Raw genomic sequence first — 18,321 nt, forward strand, 5'->3', positions numbered from 1 at the left:
GATCTCCCTTTGTCACTTGCAATGAAAATGTGACACACATAGCTCCTGGTTTACTTCATTTTTTACTTTTTGCAAATGACGCCAGTATCTGTGAGGTTCATTCCTGCTGTAGCAGGCTTATGGCGTGGGGGGGGAAGCTCCCTGGTGTGGGACCCATGTCCTAACGCACAGTTCCCAGGATGTGCCGAGCACTGCAGCTGGAAACATGTAATCAGTGACTAATGAATTTCCTGTTGGGCAAGAAGCCCACGGACTGGCATCACCTCTCACTTGTAACAGGCTCATGTTATTTCTGATGTGGAGGAAGAATTCACAAATAGGGTTTGGGGATAGATGCTGCCTGTCTGCCCCCAGGTAGAACTAGTGATCTGTCCACGACTGGGGGAATAGGCTCGTTATCACAGTTTTCCAGGCAGCACTTCACTGGTGCTCCACAATAGTACTTGGAGTACGGTGTGCCTAAGCCATGCAGGCCTGGCTTGGAGTCAGATGACTGTCTTGGGGCTTAGGAGGAAACCCACAAATGAAGGTACATCTTTTTTGAGATGTGCACAAATGCACATGCAGTTGCTTACTTGGACTGCCTGTACAGATCCATGATTTGCACATGCAAATGAAACAGATGTGCTGCGGCCAGTACATGTATTTGTTTCTTGGCAGCACCCCGGAATCAGTGCTGAACCCCATATTGCCTTGTTCCAGTTGGGTTGCTGGGAGCTGTGCATCTTGTATTGTATTCTGCATTGGGTAACGGTCCCAAAACTAATTTACCCTGCCTTCCTTAACTCCCTGCTTATGTATTTCTGGTAACTGTGTAGGAATCCGTTTGCTCAAATGCAGAACGAGTAATGCTGTGGCCTTCCTCTGAAGGTGCTTGAGCTCTAGAAATAAAAAAGTGTAAGATAATGTATTAATGCTATTATTCATACTAAAGTTATTGTACAGAGTGATAACTAAAAATCAAAAGATATTGCATCCTTACTTTCTACAGAGGAGCTGTGGTTCTGGATGCCTTTGTTCTTGTACAAACTACTGTGGTTCATGTTGTGGCACCAGAAGAAAACCCAAATCACTGTGTCTGCCGTTGTGTGAGTAACGCAAAGATACTAGACAGCCTGAAGAGCTTATGAGCTATGTCTGTTAAGTCTTAGTCTTAACTTAATCTCACTTTGAATATAAACATTAAGTTAATAATAAAATCCTCCAATTCTATATGCCAGTTTTAGTCTTGGATTAGGAACTGTTCCTGGAAGAAGACTGCAAACACTTTGCGCTCTTTGCAGCAACAGTGGCAGTTTCTGCAGCATTTTAAGATGTTTCTGCCTTTTTTTTCTTTCTTTCTTTTTTTTTTTTTTTCTTTCCCCACACATAAACATATTCCTTCTTTTCCCCTCCTTTTGGGGATTCTTCTAGGGAATGCAATTATCCAGGTAGGCACTTCAGTCTTCAGTGGCTGGTAACTTTAAGGAGTGGGGTATACAGAAACTTTGAAGCGAGACCTGCCGAGAGCAGTGTCCCTTCTTGCAGTGCTGAAGGCTGGGTGGGCACTCTGAGTGGAGCAGACTTTTGAAAAATGAGAGGAGGTGTACCTGGGGTTTTTTCTGCTGCTGGGGAACAGGTCACTGTCTCTGGTAAGTTGAAACCTGGGTGTATAACAGAGTTTGTATGAGAGAGGTGGCAATGGGATGCTCATGGAAAAGAGTAACTTCAAAATGCAGAGCTGGTACTTGGTAGACTGGTCAAGCTGCATAGGGGAAACATGGCAGCGAGATATTTGCATAGAGTGTTGGATCTCAGTAGCATACCTGAAATGGGAAGGAGAGTTCCATGTCAGGATTTTAGTACTTGTTTCCCTGTGTGTTCACTCCTAGAAACAGTAAGGTGCTTGTGTCCTAAGGAGCTCTTCCATCCAACTTAACATAGGAGCTTTTGGGGGACAAGAGGTTTTCTGTGCGCTGTAAATATGTAAATATGATAACGAACTGTATGAGTCTCATCCCAGGAGAAGAAAATCGTTGTGAGACAAGCCCAGAGCAACCTAGGAACTGGTGGAGGTTTACCATCTACTTGCTCTAGGTAGTAGCAGAGCCATTTAAGGGCCGGGTACCCAGGGATGGGTTGGGGGTACTTGTGTCTGTTTCCAGACCCTAAACAAAGAGGCAACTTGACTGTGTGGTAGGCCAGGATTTTACATTTTTGGCTGTGGCAAGGAAAAATGATAACTGTTCTCACCAGAAATATCTCATGAGTCTCCAGCATTATCTTATACCCTAGGTGGGTAAAGAACATTGTGCTTTTCCTCTGTGCACACCATAATCCCAGCTTGCTCCTGAAGAGACAATCAAATAATTCACCCTGGAAAGCATGATGAGACTTAATTACAGTTTGAGTAAGACCAGTTATGGTCCTTTGTGGTCTAATATGCTCCTCCCAGCAAGCCACCAATACCTCAAGGATGAGTCTGTTGCACCCAGCAAATGTTTGTTGCTCTTGTTGCTATGCTCCAAAGCCCTCCCTATTGTGGATGATGGACAAATGCAATCTCCTTTTCCCTGAAAATGCCAAAGGAAAGAGAAAACTCTTTTGCAAACCAACCACTGTTTTTTTCTTGAACCACATTCTAGTCTGGTCAGCATTCAAGTGTGGAAATGTGTGGTGCTGTGGTTAAAACAAGGGATGTGAGTCACGAGTCCTGAACTTGTAAATACCATATTTTTTTTCCCCCAAAGCTGCTGCATAACCTTGCATAGATGGCATGACCTGACAGTAGCTCTCCTCACTTCCTCTGCTCTGGGAGCCTCAACTATAAAAGCTGTCGGAAAAGAGGAAGGCAGTAAATCATGCATTGTGAGTGCAGGTTTCAGTTAAGATATTTGCTTCAGGTTTGGGTGAGATTTGGTCTGTCATGATTGTACTTTGATATCATTACTGAGTAGAAAGTACGCCTGATAGACCTCAACTTTGATTATGCCCACGGTTATCCTTTTCTGTTCCCTTTGCCACTTTTAGGGCTCAGAATCAACAGGCTTTGTTACAGATCTGCACTGTTTGTGACTTCAGCCACAATCTCAGCAAGGTCCAAGACATGTGATGTTTTGTGCATTCCTGGAAGATATCTTGTGACTCTGGCCATTCTTTCAGGAGGTATCTGCAGCCCATTGCTGCCTTTTCCTTCTAAGGCAGGGCTGGAATCAACATGTAGCTCCCTGCTGAATAGAGTGTGATACAAATTATTTGAATAGCCCTGCCTTCAATACTGGGATGGGTTCTCCATGTCACCTGCTCCATGTCTCCGTATCACTTTCCTTTTGTGCCTAAGCTGGAAAAGTGGTATCAGACACGTGAGAGCTGGGTGGTGGGGATGTGTTCAGCACAAAGTTTATTTTGCTGAAGGGTCCTGGCCCTAGCTTAAAAGGCTGATTACCCTGACTGAGCTATTCCTCCCTCAGATGCCTCATTATTGGCTGGTTTCTGCAGGGGTAAATTGGAAGTAGCCGTCTTCTCTTCAGTGTATTCCTGCACTGGTCTTAAAGCTAACTGAATAGACTGCTCCCAGAGTACCCATCCTTGGTTTCAAGCAGTGCCATGCACAGCTGGGGCTGTGAACTGGGGAGCAGTGTCTGCAGACATGTGTCGTGGGAACCTATCAATACTTGGTTGTATTCAACTCTCAGTATTCTGATTAAATAAGCTACAGTAGTAATACAGTACACAGTAAAGAAGCCTGAGATACTGCAGCTATTAATATTACTGCAAAACAGTTCCTGTCTTCATTCCCTAGTAGATTTGGACACCATTCTCCACGTGACTATCTTCATTTTGGCTAAAAGCTGCTTTTTTAGATGGGCTGTAAATATTTTTCCATGTTAATGGAATTAGCTGAAGTTGAAAAAATACCCTTGAAAAAGTCTCAATATTTTCAGGTTTTGTTTTGAAATATCTTGTCTTTGAGTTTCGGACAGAAAAGGTGTTTCAAATTGAACAACGTATGTGTTTCAAGCCCAAGTGAAACTTACTGTAACATACTTCTTTTACCTGAAAAATGAAGACTTTTGGTTGTTGTTGACTTTTCCCTTGGCCAGCAAGTGAACCAGAAGATAACTTCTATTGCTGTCTTTGTGTGGTGCATGCCATGGGTCTCTTTGTGAGTTTGCCCTGGCCACATGCCTCCCTCAGCCCCTGGGGGATCCCCTGGACAGGGGGATCCCCTGCACACTTGGTGTCAGAAGAGCTCCTGTGCTCACTCCTCCCTTCCCCACTCCATAAATCCTATTTTTTCAGCTATCAGGCTCCCATAGCCAGGGTGTCTGAGGGCATACTGGGCTTCTGAAGGGTCTCTTCTCCCAGCCCCTCTACAAAGCAAGGCTGGTCCCCCTTTGTGAGAGGGGCTCAGGCAGCTTGGCTCTCACCTGGGCTTTCTGGGCAGCAGCATGAACCATGTCTCTGCTAAGCTAACAGGTTTTATTCTGAACGTATCAGTAGCCTGAGGCGTTGCTTGGCTGTGTCTCACTGTCAGTGCGCGCTCTGCTCTCGGCCCTGTGCAGCTGTCTTCTCCTTTGCGACTCGGGTGCCAGAGTTTCCGAAGAAGGGATTAACTTCATGTGCTGTGTCTCCCTGGTGCTGCACCTGTGAGCCAGTGGCTGAGGCTTCTGGGCGGTTTAGTTTGATTGCTAAAAAGTAAAAGGCACAAAATTTGCTTATGAGAGTGTATTTGAGGATTGTGCGAAGGTTCCACATGTGCCTCATCTGCTTTGAAGTATCACTGCCCCTTTCTGGGTCAGGACATGTGTTATGTTTAAAGTTACGTTACCTCCCACATCTTAAAGCTCAGTCTAATTCCTTTTGCCGTGTGAAGGACACTGAGTGTATCCAGTAAGTTACAGCCCTTGGCAGCCCCGTCTCACTCACACGGTGCGGTAAACAGAGGTTTCTGCTGCTTAGATCATCCTTGGGCATTTGCATTCATAGTTTTGTAATTTTCAATTTGAAATTATCTGATGTACCTAAGGCCATTATAGGGTCTCACTGTTACATTATGAGTGATTCACAGCCCACAATGCAATGATTTCCTTCCCCCCCAATAACCGCATCAAAGGAGGAGGGAACACAAATGATAAATTTACTGCTAGAGGCCAGATGATACACTGGATAAAGAGCAGGCTGAACTGATTCTCCTTTTTAAAAGGAGCACTAAAGAAAATAATAATTATATTCTCCTTGTTGGACATTGCCACTTCACTGAACCTTACTTCTGAAATACTCCTCTCTTCAGTCAACCCCATTTTCTCTTAATCTCTTCATAGTTTTGTATTACTATCATTTTAGGCATCAGTGCTAAGTGATATAGCCAAATAGATGCCCAGAAAGCTGTTATTGACAAGAAAGGACTTATTAAACTGGAAGGTATTTAAAGAGTCATGTTCTGATGCAAACAAATATTTTATTTTGATGATATTTAATGTTTTGATTTGAGACCTAATAACTTAAAATGGCTACATATAAAAATTAATTGCAGTTAATAAATTAGTTGTTCATGATTAATGCAATAGCCACAGTATAATTAATGGTTATGATTAAAATTTAATTGTTAAATAATATCATTAGAAATTACTTATAAATTACATATTTATTGACCTGAAAGTATGATCAACCACCAAACTACTGATATGGGAATCTCTGAAATTTCCAGTACTTTTTCAACACAAAACCAGTACCTGAGTCCCAAATGTAAGAGTAGGATTTAGTAAAAGTTACTTGAATGTGCCTGAAAACTGGGCAGGCTTAGGTTTTACGTGACAAACTGTTTCAGTGGCTCACTAATTTCTAGCCTGTATGCTGCACGGTAATCAGTGCAATTCCCAGGAAATCCGTGAAGGTTTTAATGAGCTGTGACATGTTCAGTGCACAGTCAGCATGAAGCAGTGCAGTGTGAGGAAGCTTTTGGCAAAGGCTGATGCACATAGATCCTGGCTCCTGAGGAGTCAGCTCCTAATCCTGACACTTGCCCAGGGAACTCAAATAGTGGGAACTCTGTACCACCTCTGTAAAATTACTGTATCCATAATCTACCTCATTCATAAATGCATATGCTAAACAAGTTTACCATGCTGTTGCTGTTTCAGGATGCTCAGTGTAGGTGTTTCCGCTAGAACACTTTTGATCCATATTAGAGGACAGGGATTACCCTGTCCTCTAATTTTTCCAAGTTTCAGCTTTTGAAAAAGTCACTGATCTGAAAATGATCCCATTGGTTTCTGGGTGTGTGTATCAAAACCTTCACTTAGCTAAAGTGATTATGACTTTTTGTAGATGCTTGCTCTCGTGGTTTTGTAGGTAGCCTAAGAACCTGAACCTATTCTTTTGAGTTTGAGAGCTCCGCTTTGACAATGAACTACCCATAGATATTTAGGAAGTGAAGCTACATGCTGACAAACCATGTCCCTAGCAATCTGGCAGAGTCATCCCTGTGACATCCATAAACAAAATTGGGGAGAAAGGTGACTGCTCATTTGAGCCCAAGGAAATTACGTTCATTACAGATTTCAGCATCCTGAATGTACTACTTTTGACTGAGAGCCACTTTATTTTTTTAGTTTGGTGGCCCAGTGTTTTGGATTGCTATGCTCAAACTTTAAACGAATCATTTTATTTTAATCCATTCTGAAAGGTAAAAGCAAGTATCATATTCTTACAAAGTAAAAAAAAAAAAATATTGCAGTAAATATGTAAGTGAAGCCAACTCTTCCCCAGTCAGATACCCGCCTCTGCTGTCAGAGTTGCAGCACTGAGACTTCATAAGCAAAAACAAGAGTGAATGAAAACTCAGAAAAATCTGTAATAGGAAGGCTATCTTTATTTAGGTCAACTAATGCAGCTAAAATTAAGAAACAGACATACCTTGTGTGCACAAACACTCTGGCATGCACAGAGATGAAACTGGATTTGATTTTGTTAAGTAAACACCAATGTAGGTATGAAAATGAACAGAGAAAAGTGATGTCTACTGGCAAATGGGGTGGTTTTTAAATATTTTTTGTCTGAAGTGCTCTTAGTATCATGGGTGAAGAGACTTTTTGAATTGCCTGGATCCTTTTAACAGTTGTTCCTTTCCATTGAAAACTTGCTGAGTAGCAGCTAAAGATTTTGGGGGAACAAGCACTGGGGAGTGATGTACTGAGCACTGTGATGAAAGTAGTCCAGAAATAAGATGGTGGCTTTCAAGAGGTTCCTCCCTTCCTTCCCCGCCTTAAACGACACAAAAAACCACATCCTAGGTGGTCGAGGAGGCATTGCCTGGAAGTACAAAATGCCTAAATTGCACATGTGATTGTTACACTGGGATAAAAGCTGGAGTCAGGACAAGGGCAGATCCCGCTGCTTCAGTATTTGTACTTTTTGAAAAGCCAATTTGGCAAGCAGCATAACAAGAGCCGAACAAGTGGATGGACATATGGGGAGGCAAAATAATTGTGCTTTAGGAAGACTGTGCAGATGTGAGCACAACACAAGGGCGTAACTCCATATGGCACATTGCTGACCTTCAGTTGGTGCCTGAATGACAGTACTCAATGTGGGTCGCACCATCTGAGGGATGCTGCACTGGGAGTGGGGCTGAAAGCAGACAGAACTGGATTTATGTAGATCATCTGCTTCCTAGAAAACAATAAAGCAGCTACCAACAGCTGTTGTGCCTGAGATCATTGTGGTATTACTGCACCTTGCAACTCTGACACCTTCCCTAAAACAGTCAGTGTATACCGTGCTTCTGGAATAAAAATACTGTTACCATTACTAGAGTGGTGGTGGCGCTTGATCCCTGTGAATCCCTCTATGGGGAGCGCGTAGGTGAGTGTGCAAGAAACCTGATTTCTGTCCATGTTCTCTATGGTTTAAAAGCCTTTATGTGTCTTTGGAGAGGAAATTACTTAATCCTTTCAAACACAGAATATTAAAAATCTTGTGGTTAGCATGTTTATTTGAGAAACATCATGGGTTTTTTTATAAACTAACCCCAGAGGGATGTGCATGTTAGGTAGAATAGCTGTGGCACTGTTGTTAGGCGAGTGTGGTGAGTGGAGAACTTAATTCTTCAACCTAGAAATCCTTTGGTGAAATACGCTTAATAAGTCTAAACTATGAACTATGATTTATTATCCTTTGTTCTTCCTTTTCCCTTTCAGCTGTTAATCCTAACACTGGCTAAGAGTTCAGCCTCATTTTATCAATGGCTGCGTGAGTTGCTGAGGAGGATTTGCTCCAGTATTCACCAGAAGTCTTTGATATATGAGATTGCAGGCTAACACCGATAATCTTTTGTGAGGAAGTGTCACAATACATACATCGATCATCCAAGCCTCTGTCTGTCAGAGTCTCCCAGCCCAACCGTATTTTTCATGACACAATGCAGCGCATGGCCTTTAAATTACCCATCTGTCTGACAAATCAGCGAGTGTGGCAGAAACTGGCAGCAGTTTGACGTCGCCTATCACTTTAACTGAAGTGAAAGTAATGCAAACAGATTTATGGGATCCCCTTTGATTATAGACTATGAATATATTTGGAATTGATGTTTGCGAGAGAGACACAACAGAGACACAGGAAAGGCTTGTAGGCAAAAGCACTAGTGTTGGGTTTGCAGCTTTGTATTTACTATAAGGGAGACAGTTTTGTTCTTAATTTTTTCCCTCCCCATACAGTGCATCTTATCTGAATACCTCCAACATTTTATTTTTTTGTGTGTCCTGGGTTATTATTTAGCTGTTCTAAGTTCATAACTTTATAAATATCAAGGCTGAGTTTTCTTAAGTGTATTTGCAGTACAGTTGTTAAATATATCTGTAACATTCATTGCATGACAGTAAATACTGCTCAGTTTCCAAGTGAGCTCTGAATACAATGGAGCACAGCTGAAGACAGAGCTGACAAGAACGGCTGCCCACTGCAGTGCTGGTGAGGACTAGAGTTCTATGACGGGGCAGAGCAAAGCGTCAACTTGGTTTTTCTGATCCAGTGGTTTATCTTTGTTGCAGAAGTAACCAAGACCTTGACTTTTGCCCTTTGCCTCCATGCAAGGGCTCTGGCCCCAGTATAGTATCGCCTTGAGCCTGGTTCATAACCTAAGTCTGCTGTAACAAGCCTATATTTTTAGAAAAGGGATTTTATTCTACTTACTGACACTGATATATAAGTGTAGTGGTGAATTGTGATGGTGAAAGCTGGGGCAGAACTACGGAGCACGTTTCATGTACAGGCACCAACATGCCCATTCAAACAACTCTTAGCTGCAGCTGAAGCCCTGAGCCATCTGATCTAAAGGGGTAGGGTGGGTGCCCTTTGGGAGTTAGTAAGTTTATTGAATAATTTTCTGAGCTCTCGAGCTTATACAAGCTTCTCTTGATTGACTTTCCTCATGCCAGGCAGCACTGAGCTGGCAGTGATCTGTCACTGCTGTGGGTTCCAGTGTTCCCCTGGTATCACAGCCACTGGTAGCTGTGGGGACCGTGATCTACAGCGGCTGAACTCTGAGATAAGCTTTTCTAAATCTGGAGTCCTTCTCCTGCCTTTTGCTTGGGGGATGTTGACGTAATCTTCACCTGAATTTGGTTTGTTGATGCCAGCATGCAACCTAAACCTCTGGCTCTCATCAGCATTGTGGCTCTGTGGATCTTTCAGAACAATGGAGGGAAAATGCCTTCTGGGACAGATATTTTTTAAACAAACTAAACAGGTTTTTTTTTCCTTTTCCCCCCAGACAGTGTTTGCCTTGAAAAGGGAGAAACAGGTAACATTCCCCTCCATGCTAAACCACAGAGGCCATTTTCACTAGGATGATGGCTACATGGAACAAACCAGGCTTGCCGTACAAAAGAAAAGGTGCTGGCTTGCAAATGGAGTTCATCACTGATGGGATGGGTACTTTCCAGCCCACAGTTACTTATTCGGAAACCACATCCCAGCTCCTGTAAATGGGCTGTTGGCAGTGTCCCTCCTGCATTTTCAGGCAGTCTTAATCTCCAGCCTTTGTATGTGATGATAAGAGGTCTTTTTGACTTCCAGGTGCAGGTTTCTGCCAAGCTTGTGGCAGCTGGGCTCTTGCATAAGCATCTCCTCCCACCTCCTGAGGTGAGAAGGTGGAGACAGTGATGCCAAGTGTTGCATCTCCTCACACAAGGTTTGTGTCTGCAGGATTTCGTAAGGCCTCCACAGAAACAGTGGGGCAGTTTGTAACAAAATGGAGAGGTCACGTGGAGGAGCAAGTACAGCAGACAGCAGAGATCTTGGTGTGTGGCTGAGGCTGCTGTGTAAGTTTTGAAGTGCCCAGGAGCCTCTGGCTGCTCCCCACAGGAAAGGCTAGGTGGTCTTTGGGTCTGTCTGTCTCTCTTCCTGTCTGCAACTTGGTTAGTGGGAACCTATGCAAAAGGTTTTGGCTAAAGGAAATCCAGATGTGTTTCCCCTGGTTGGCTAGGACATCCTCAGTGCTTGCTGTTTTTTCAAACCCAAGCTGCTACTTTTCTAAAATCTCCATCCACAGTTCTCTCATCAGGTTCTGCCTGCCTGCATCCCACATCTGTTCTGAAAATACAGTCAGTGGAGAGTCCTCTGTGCAAGTCCCACACCTTGTCGGTGCTTGTGAGGGAGGCCGCATCTACGTTAGAGCACAGAAGGCAGATGTGTTATTGCAGTGTAGTGCTCAAAGCATGGGCACTAGCTAGGCTAGCATCACTGTGAAGAAGAAAGCTACAGGAGGTGTCTTTGCTAAGGGTGTTCCTTTGATATAATCCTGTCTCTGCTATCAGTTTTTTTCAAGCACAGCTTTGTCCGTAGAGGGATCTCACCAAGGCAGCCATGACTTTGGTGGAGCTGTGGCTTTAGGCGTAGTCTGTGTAGCTCTAGTAGCAGAGCAGGGGGCACATGTGAGCAAAGTTACACTGAGGTCCATTTTGGTTTAAACCAGTCCTAGGCTGTTCTCTGTAGGCAGGATTCTGAAACCCAAGGACAGCATTGGTTTCTAGCACCAACCTTTAGTACAGCACAGTCTGAATATTATTTCTAGGACCCAGTGAACGGTACTGGATGACAATTTCTGAGTGCAGCCTGGCCCCTCTGCTTTTAGTTCCTTTGGCTAGCTGCTGCTGAATCAAAACATCTGCTTGTTATGAGTAATGATTTTTTCTTTCCCTTTAGGGAAGATGCATAAACTTCACTCGGGTGAAATCAGATGGAACCTCTGCCCCTTACAGCCCACCGCTAAAGCTGCCGCAGCGCAATGATGTTCCTCTCAACAATTCTCCAAGGAATCCTTCTCCTCCTGTGTCTCTGCAGCCCCCTTCCAGGCAGCCACCTCCTGGACCACCCCCATCCCGAGCGCCTCCTGGACCTCCTCCTTCGCGCCCACCCCCACAGCCCATAGCTTAGAGTGTGGCAAAATCCTGATTGACAAAACATGTCTCTTTGCTGAGCACGGCATATTTATTGAGTATCGGTTTACAGTTAAAGATATCAGAATTTGTTGCTGGTCAGCAAAAAAAAAAAAGAAGAAATGAAAAAAGAAATGAAAAATTGCCAAGTGTCAATTTTAGTGTATGAATATATTTATACCACACGTGCTGAGTAAACATTCAGTGGGTAGGATTCAGAGCTATGGGGTATAGAAACAAACCAAAATGTTCATCTAGATACAGTAGCAGCTTTTGTATGTAGACATTTGAAGATCTATTTACATAAGACATTTGTCTGACTTGGTATGTCAGATCATTCATTAATAATTTTAGCCGGTACATGCGCATCAGTTGTTTTGATAGCTGCCACCTGCAAGTTGGTTAAACATAGTTCTTTGAGGAATTTGCTTTCTTTTCCCCAACAGTACTGCATCCAGATGTTAATATGGAAGAATACTTGCAAAGATAACTTTCTGATTTTGGTTCTGCAGTGGAATTTCCATGAAAGTTTATAAGAACGATAATGAAGTAAGATGAGACTATGTGCCAATTATCTAGAAGCAGTAATCTAGCATAGAAAAAGGGTGTATTTTTCTCCTGAGAAAATCAGGTTTGAGCCTGCCATCTCTGCTTATGTTTAGACTGTTTTGCATAGGATAGCCACTGAAGGCCAGATACTGGTTCTAGAAACCCAAACCTTGAATGAGACTGGGTTCAGATTTGCCCAAAGTTCAGGGGAATTTTTAGAAAAAACGTTTTGGCAAGGTGTATAGTTTTCATTTATAGAAAACATGGGCCAAAATGGAGCAAATATACATGCAATCTGAGCATAAATGCTGTAATATGCAAACAGCATGTGTTACTTCTATCAGCAACATTGAAGGACTGATTTCATTGCTATTTAATTGGATAAATTTCCTTTTGATCTTACTGCCAAACAGAACGAGATCCTTTTGTGATTCAGACATGAATTCCTCTCTGAGTATCGCTTTCTTTAGGCAGCCCGGATCCCACCAACACCTGACATTGCAGTCTACCCGTGGCTCAGAGGCATGGCCTGAAGTGTCAGTATGAGCTTTTATCCCTGTTTTATATAGTGTTTCACTAGAGGATTTCCCAAACCTTTTGACTGTGCGCCCATGACCTCAATTCTGTGTGTCACCAGAAAGTGATGTGAGCACCCACACAGATGTGGGAATATATGACGTGGGACTGTGGGCCAGCCCATAAATAGTGTTCGCTAAGCAACACCTGAGTGGGTTGTGCCCAGATCATTCCCTAATGAATCAAAATAACACCTGAGCTTGCTTTTTCACCACCACCACCTATCATATTGGAGAAGGTGGCTGCAAATCCCTGTGCTGGTTCACTTTGGCACTGGCTGTGTTATTAGAGTAGTTGTAGAAATGATGTTTATGTTGCATTATGACACAGCATATACCTATTTCTCCATCTGTGTGTAGGTGTGGGTGTGTAGCACATCACAATAGTTATTGGCACATAAATCCAAATAAAACACTGACTGTATCATGCAGTTACTCCAGATTTAAGGGCTCTTCATGCGGTTGTTACAGGCATATAAAGTTGCACTGGTACAAATAGAAATCAGGCTTATTATTTCCAGTGGATGTCCCACTTGCAGAACGCCATACCAAGCTGTCATTGGTCTATGCTGATCGCTGTGACATGCCGTGTGTATGCAGAAGAACCACAGAGCCTCCTTCTCTTGCACTGCTCTGCTCTCTTGAGTTATGCTCTTACCTCATGTATATTGGTGCAGGTAGTGGAATCCCAGTTGTGGGTGCCAGCTGGCCTTGGAGCTGTTCCTAATTTAGGTCTGAGCCAGCCAAGTGCTTCTGCATGCATTAAAATCTCCTGCAGGTCAAGAGGAGCATCCTTATGCCCTATTAATTTGCTGACCTATGAATTTATTGAGATCAGAAGGGAGAATTGGGATGCAGTCAACCCTATCCTCATTCTTTTTAGTCACTTGAATAGGGTCTGCATAATTTGGCCCATAAGAATGGAATTCTTTTTGGAAGAGAGAGAAGTGTGTGTGTATGTGTGTGCGTGTGTCTGTGTTTGTATGTGGGAACTGTGTGCGGTCTTGTTTGGTTTCTCTTCCTTTACAAAAATTACTCGGAGAGCAACACTCCTGTGAATGGAAAGGCTTTTGCAGCCAGCGCAACAACACACAGTTGTCACTCACCTCTGTTTCTTTCAGTTGAAAGGTAAAACTAAAACATGTCCAATTTTCCATTGCAATTCCGGTGAAGCTCCACTTTCAATACTAGTGAAAGAAACTGGGTGACTGCAGTGAGGGGGTAGGGACCTGGATGTGGGGGAAGGAGCTTTAGAAACAGAGGTCGGTGGCAGGCATTATTTTGGTTATATGGACGCCTATGTGAAATAAACTTGCTGGGTCTAAGACCATTTGTAATGTGTATGTACAGCTGAACGTACCAGCCTCTCATGTTGGCTGTCTAAGAATAATTAGCCAACAAATGCTAACCAGGAATTGAAATGGCAGAGGATAATAAAACCAATTCCTCTGCCAGGACAAAACATGGCGTTTGAGCTTTAGCTGCTTGAGGGAGTGGGGCAGACCACTTCTCTGTAGATGCCAAGTTTCTGATCAGCAGGGGGTGATGAGATTGAAACAATCGTGCAGCTCACAAATGGTCTAATGATACAAGGGAAAACTTGTGTACAGAATTAGTATCTGCTAATAAAGTCAAATTGGTGGATCAGGAGTAAACTTTAGCTAATGCAAAGCCTGGGAACCAGATTTTCTATTGTCTTGCACCTGTACAGATCTTGAGGGGGGTCCGTAGAGTTGTTGCAGATTTGCATTGATGTTAATGTTGATAGAATTTGACTCACTTCCAGTGGGAATGGAGATGTTGGCTTAGGGGGGCTTCTCACAATCACACATCCAACATGCCTGTTGTTTGCCGTCGAGGGGAATATTATTCTTTGCTGGAACAGCCAGTCTTGCAGAGGTAACAGATACTAACAATTTCTGCATAACTTGCAAGTGCAGTGAGAAGTGGTTTGGGCTTCCAGGTGATCAGAGCCATGTATGATAAAACAAGAACCACCATGAATTGGAAAATTATATTCAGCATAAATGGAGTTCCTAGCATTTTCACTATATAAAATTAAGCGTTTGATGTGTAACACTAGTTTTGGCTGCAGCTTTTGTGATGGGAGCACTGCAGATTGAGTTTACTGATAAAGCGGAAAGAAGAGCAAGTGAACCTGAACTGAACTGCCTTTGCAGGTGGGGGCGATGAATATGCTGCACTGGCTACATAAAGGCCTTTTGGTTGTATAGAAATGTACCTGTTCACAGTGATCTCAGGCACTGTAACAATGCAGTAGAAGAAACTGGTTATTATTTTACTGTCTGTTGAGCTTGATCCTTACCTGGTATAAATCAAAGTAGGCCAGCTGAAACCAAGGCAGTAATACTGGTGTCTGTCTGCTGAGAGCTGGCTCAAAATAAATGAAGGGACAAAATCCCTCTAACTGGCTTGATATTTCAATGTTTTGGTGTGCTTGTATGTCAGCTGGAATTACACTAGTTACACTGCTAAGAAATGTTCTCATGTGGGATGATTCTCCTGTGTTTTCCAGCATATAGCAGGCATCATTTTAAACCTGCAAAAAGTATCTAATGCTTCCCCAAATCCAAGAGAAAAATGTGGATTTGGAAGACCTTTGGCTCACACTTAGCACAGATGTGAAATGACACAAGGTGCAAAGCAGCGGGTAGGGAAACCCCATGTGTTTAAATATGATACAGAACCATATTGGTCAAAGCATATTTATGGCCACCTTTCAACCTCAGTGCATGTATTGCCATCTGTGGGAGTAGCCTGCAGAGCAGACGGTCCTAAATGGAAAAAAAAAAAAAGGAAGAAAGGAAGGAAAAGAAACAGCTCCTCATCTGAATTAGCGAGAATAACAATGAATGACACTATTTCATGAACTGTACCAGTTCAAATGCATGTGCACCTGCTGCTCCTAATGCTTTTTACTCCTGTTGGTCTTTAGGCAACATGATCAGTAATATGCTTTCTCTCTTTAATTGTTTGCTGGTTTTATTATTGTTATTTTTTTGTTTGTTTTTTTACACATTTCACTGAGAAAACAGCCCTACTTCTGTAAATATAGAGTTTAATTTGGAGGAGACAGCACACTTCTGGATGTTACTGCTGGACAGTTATTTATTAAAAGGGGCTTAAGGTGAATAAATAAATACAGGTGGCTCAGGATACATGCATGCAAGTGTGATAATGCAGTATAGCATTTTCAGTTCTCTGTAGTTTTAGAGCAAGGGGAATTTTGGGGTCATCCTAGTTTGTTTAGAGGTTTGTTACTGATCTGATACTTTTGAATAATGCAATAGAGATTCCTAACATATAACAGTGCTTGAACAGATATGTAGATTATGATAGATTTTTCATTTTGGGGGGAGGGAGGGGGTAGTGAAAGAGAAATGTTTTAGTTTTTAAGGGAAAAAATGTACTGTACTAAACTTTTTTTAGAAAAAGATGTGTTTTCATAAACAGTGGGGATGCAGGCTGATTGACAGCCAGGGCATGGAGATGAGGGACAGAGGAAGCAGTTGGATTTATAAGGGACAAAGAAGTTTTACATGGGGGTGTGGGTTTGTTACTGGTACATGTGGTACAAATTTCTGTAACTGACATGCCGCTTCCATGTTATAATCATATAACCTTTATGCATTTTATCCGCCTGCTCCATTTTTCTGAGAAAACCTTGCAAATGTAATGCCTGCATGCAAATGTGGGAGATGTAGCCAAAGTTTTATAATCCAACATAATGTAGTCTTAATGGATTCAAAATCAACAATAAAAGTGCTTACTGGTTAAACACTACAGAGAATTTCATTGCAGGGTCATTTTAAGAGGGGATAAACTTGTCTGTACCTGGTTTCTAAGCAGCTCGGCCATCTAATGGTCAGGAGGAAAACACAGGGTTTCGTGTCAGAATTCCCATCCCCGAGTTGCTACTGATACATTATTTGACTAGAGACAAGGGTTTGTTCTGTGCCTCAGTTTCCTCCTTCCAGCCTGAGCATTTCAGTCTTTCCATAATTCAAAGGTAAGCCATCGTTTGTTGGAAACCCTTTTAGATTTCAGGTAGCAGGGTAGAAATGCTAAGTAAATTCCACTGGAGTCAGCGCTCAAACATTGATTAACACAAGGGGCAGGATCTGAAATTACTGCTGCCGCCTTGAAGAGAAGTTGTATAATGCATAGAGACAAAGTAAAAGCTGTGCAAGATGCTAGAGCTCAAGACTTCAGCAAAGAGAAAGTCTGTGGTAAATCCTACACTTATGAAAACACTGGAGTCACTGGGCTTCAAACACAACTACTGATTTTTAGGAGCCTTGCCTGAAGGACACGGGACTGTCATAAGACCACTTCTCCCTCACTGTCTCTGAAGCTAGGGGGTTTTTTTCCCCTCCCTGCTTCTAATGCTTCCTCTGTATCTCTTTGAGCCCCATTGAGGACTGGGGGTGGGGTGGGGGGTGGGGCGGGGGCTGTTGGAAACATAAGACAGGCAAGAAGGTCAACAGGAGTAGGCCACAAAAATGTCCAACACCAGCAGGCTGCAATTATGGGTAATCAAGGCAGCTGCAAAGCTGCTGAGCTGTGCTACACACTCAGTCTGCCCAGCATGGCAGCCACAGCCCTGTGTGCAATGGGGAAGGAAGCTGGTCCTTGCACATACGCAGCCCCCTGAGCCCATGTGAGCCTCATCTGCAGAAACGGTGGTCACTGATTTTGGGGGGTCCGGTAGCCACATGAAGTCATGGTGGCAGAGCAGGTGGAAGCTGTGTGGTGGCCAAGCTAGGCGTCCCCCTCCTTGGCAGCTCCAACTGGCTGTGATGCTAATGGGAGCCAAAACCCTTCTCCTGGAGCTGTGCTCCTCCCTAGCGGAGTCAGGGGCTCTGACAAAGAGCCCAGCTTGCTCTCACTCTGCTCCCCAAGCTGGCAAGACAATACTCACCCAGAATGGTTTTGTGGCCTTCGCTCTTTTTTGTTCCTCCATCTGCTTCTTATGCAAAAAGCAGGCTCCAGCTCTCAAAAGAGATCAGATAAACAAAAGTGGCCCTGGAGCCAAAGCTCTGAGCATTTTTGTTCTGCATTAACAAAACCTCGACACTGGCTGCAGCTGTGGCTGGTTAGGTTTATGCATGCCTGAGACGACAAAATTCAGATTTGACCTGAACTCCCCCAGAGACTGGGAATGTGCAGATCCAGGGCTTTGGTTACAGACTTGTCTATAAATAGCCTCTAGTGCTGATTTAGCATCTTTCATCAAACATACTTCACAGTCTCAGGAGTGGCATTTACATGTGAACATACACCAGCGTACCCTATTTGGCTACAAGGAAGTAAGCGGCAGGAATTTTACTGGCTTCAGCAATCTAAGCCAGGAACTGAAAAAATGCCCTTTCCCCCTGTCTTCCCATTCCTTAAGAAACCACAGGCAGACCGTGTTGCCCATGCTGGAAGTTGTCTGATCTTTACTCTGTGAACGTGCTTAGCCCTTTAGGTTGGGACTCATCTCAAGCTTCATTGGTTTCTGCAGCAAAGTTCCCCCCTTCCCTGCACGCTGAGGACCCTCCTTTTCACTGCAAAGGGGGTTACACTGGGAGTTTCCTAGCCAAGCATTACTCTGATTTCTGACTGCAGCTGAGGAGAACTGCGAGCCCATGAGATGAGATGAGGTAAGATGAGATGAAAGAGTTCCCTGAAAGAAAGGGAACATTCTGCTGAACAAGTTTGCCTGTGACATAGATCAAAAAATGTTTCCTTTTAAGATTTCAGAGGTGCAGGATTGT

At 43.3% G+C, this 18,321-nt stretch overlaps 1 protein-coding gene across 1 annotated transcript in view; it reads left to right on the forward strand.

The window, feature by feature from the left end:
- The window catches only part of ANTXRL (ANTXR like), a 64,355-nt gene extending 48,010 nt beyond the window's left edge, over positions 1-16,345 (forward strand). The window contains exon 18 of the mRNA XM_040607233.1: positions 11,185-16,345. Coding sequence (XP_040463167.1) covers positions 11,185-11,415 — 231 coding nt within the window. The 3' untranslated portion in view covers positions 11,416-16,345. The remainder of the gene's footprint in view (positions 1-11,184) is intronic.
- Positions 16,346-18,321: the final 1,976 nt, after the last annotated feature.

The sequence above is a fragment of the Falco naumanni genome, chromosome 9 (genome assembly GCF_017639655.2).
Source record: "Falco naumanni isolate bFalNau1 chromosome 9, bFalNau1.pat, whole genome shotgun sequence".
Taxonomy (NCBI): Eukaryota; Metazoa; Chordata; class Aves; order Falconiformes; family Falconidae; genus Falco; species Falco naumanni.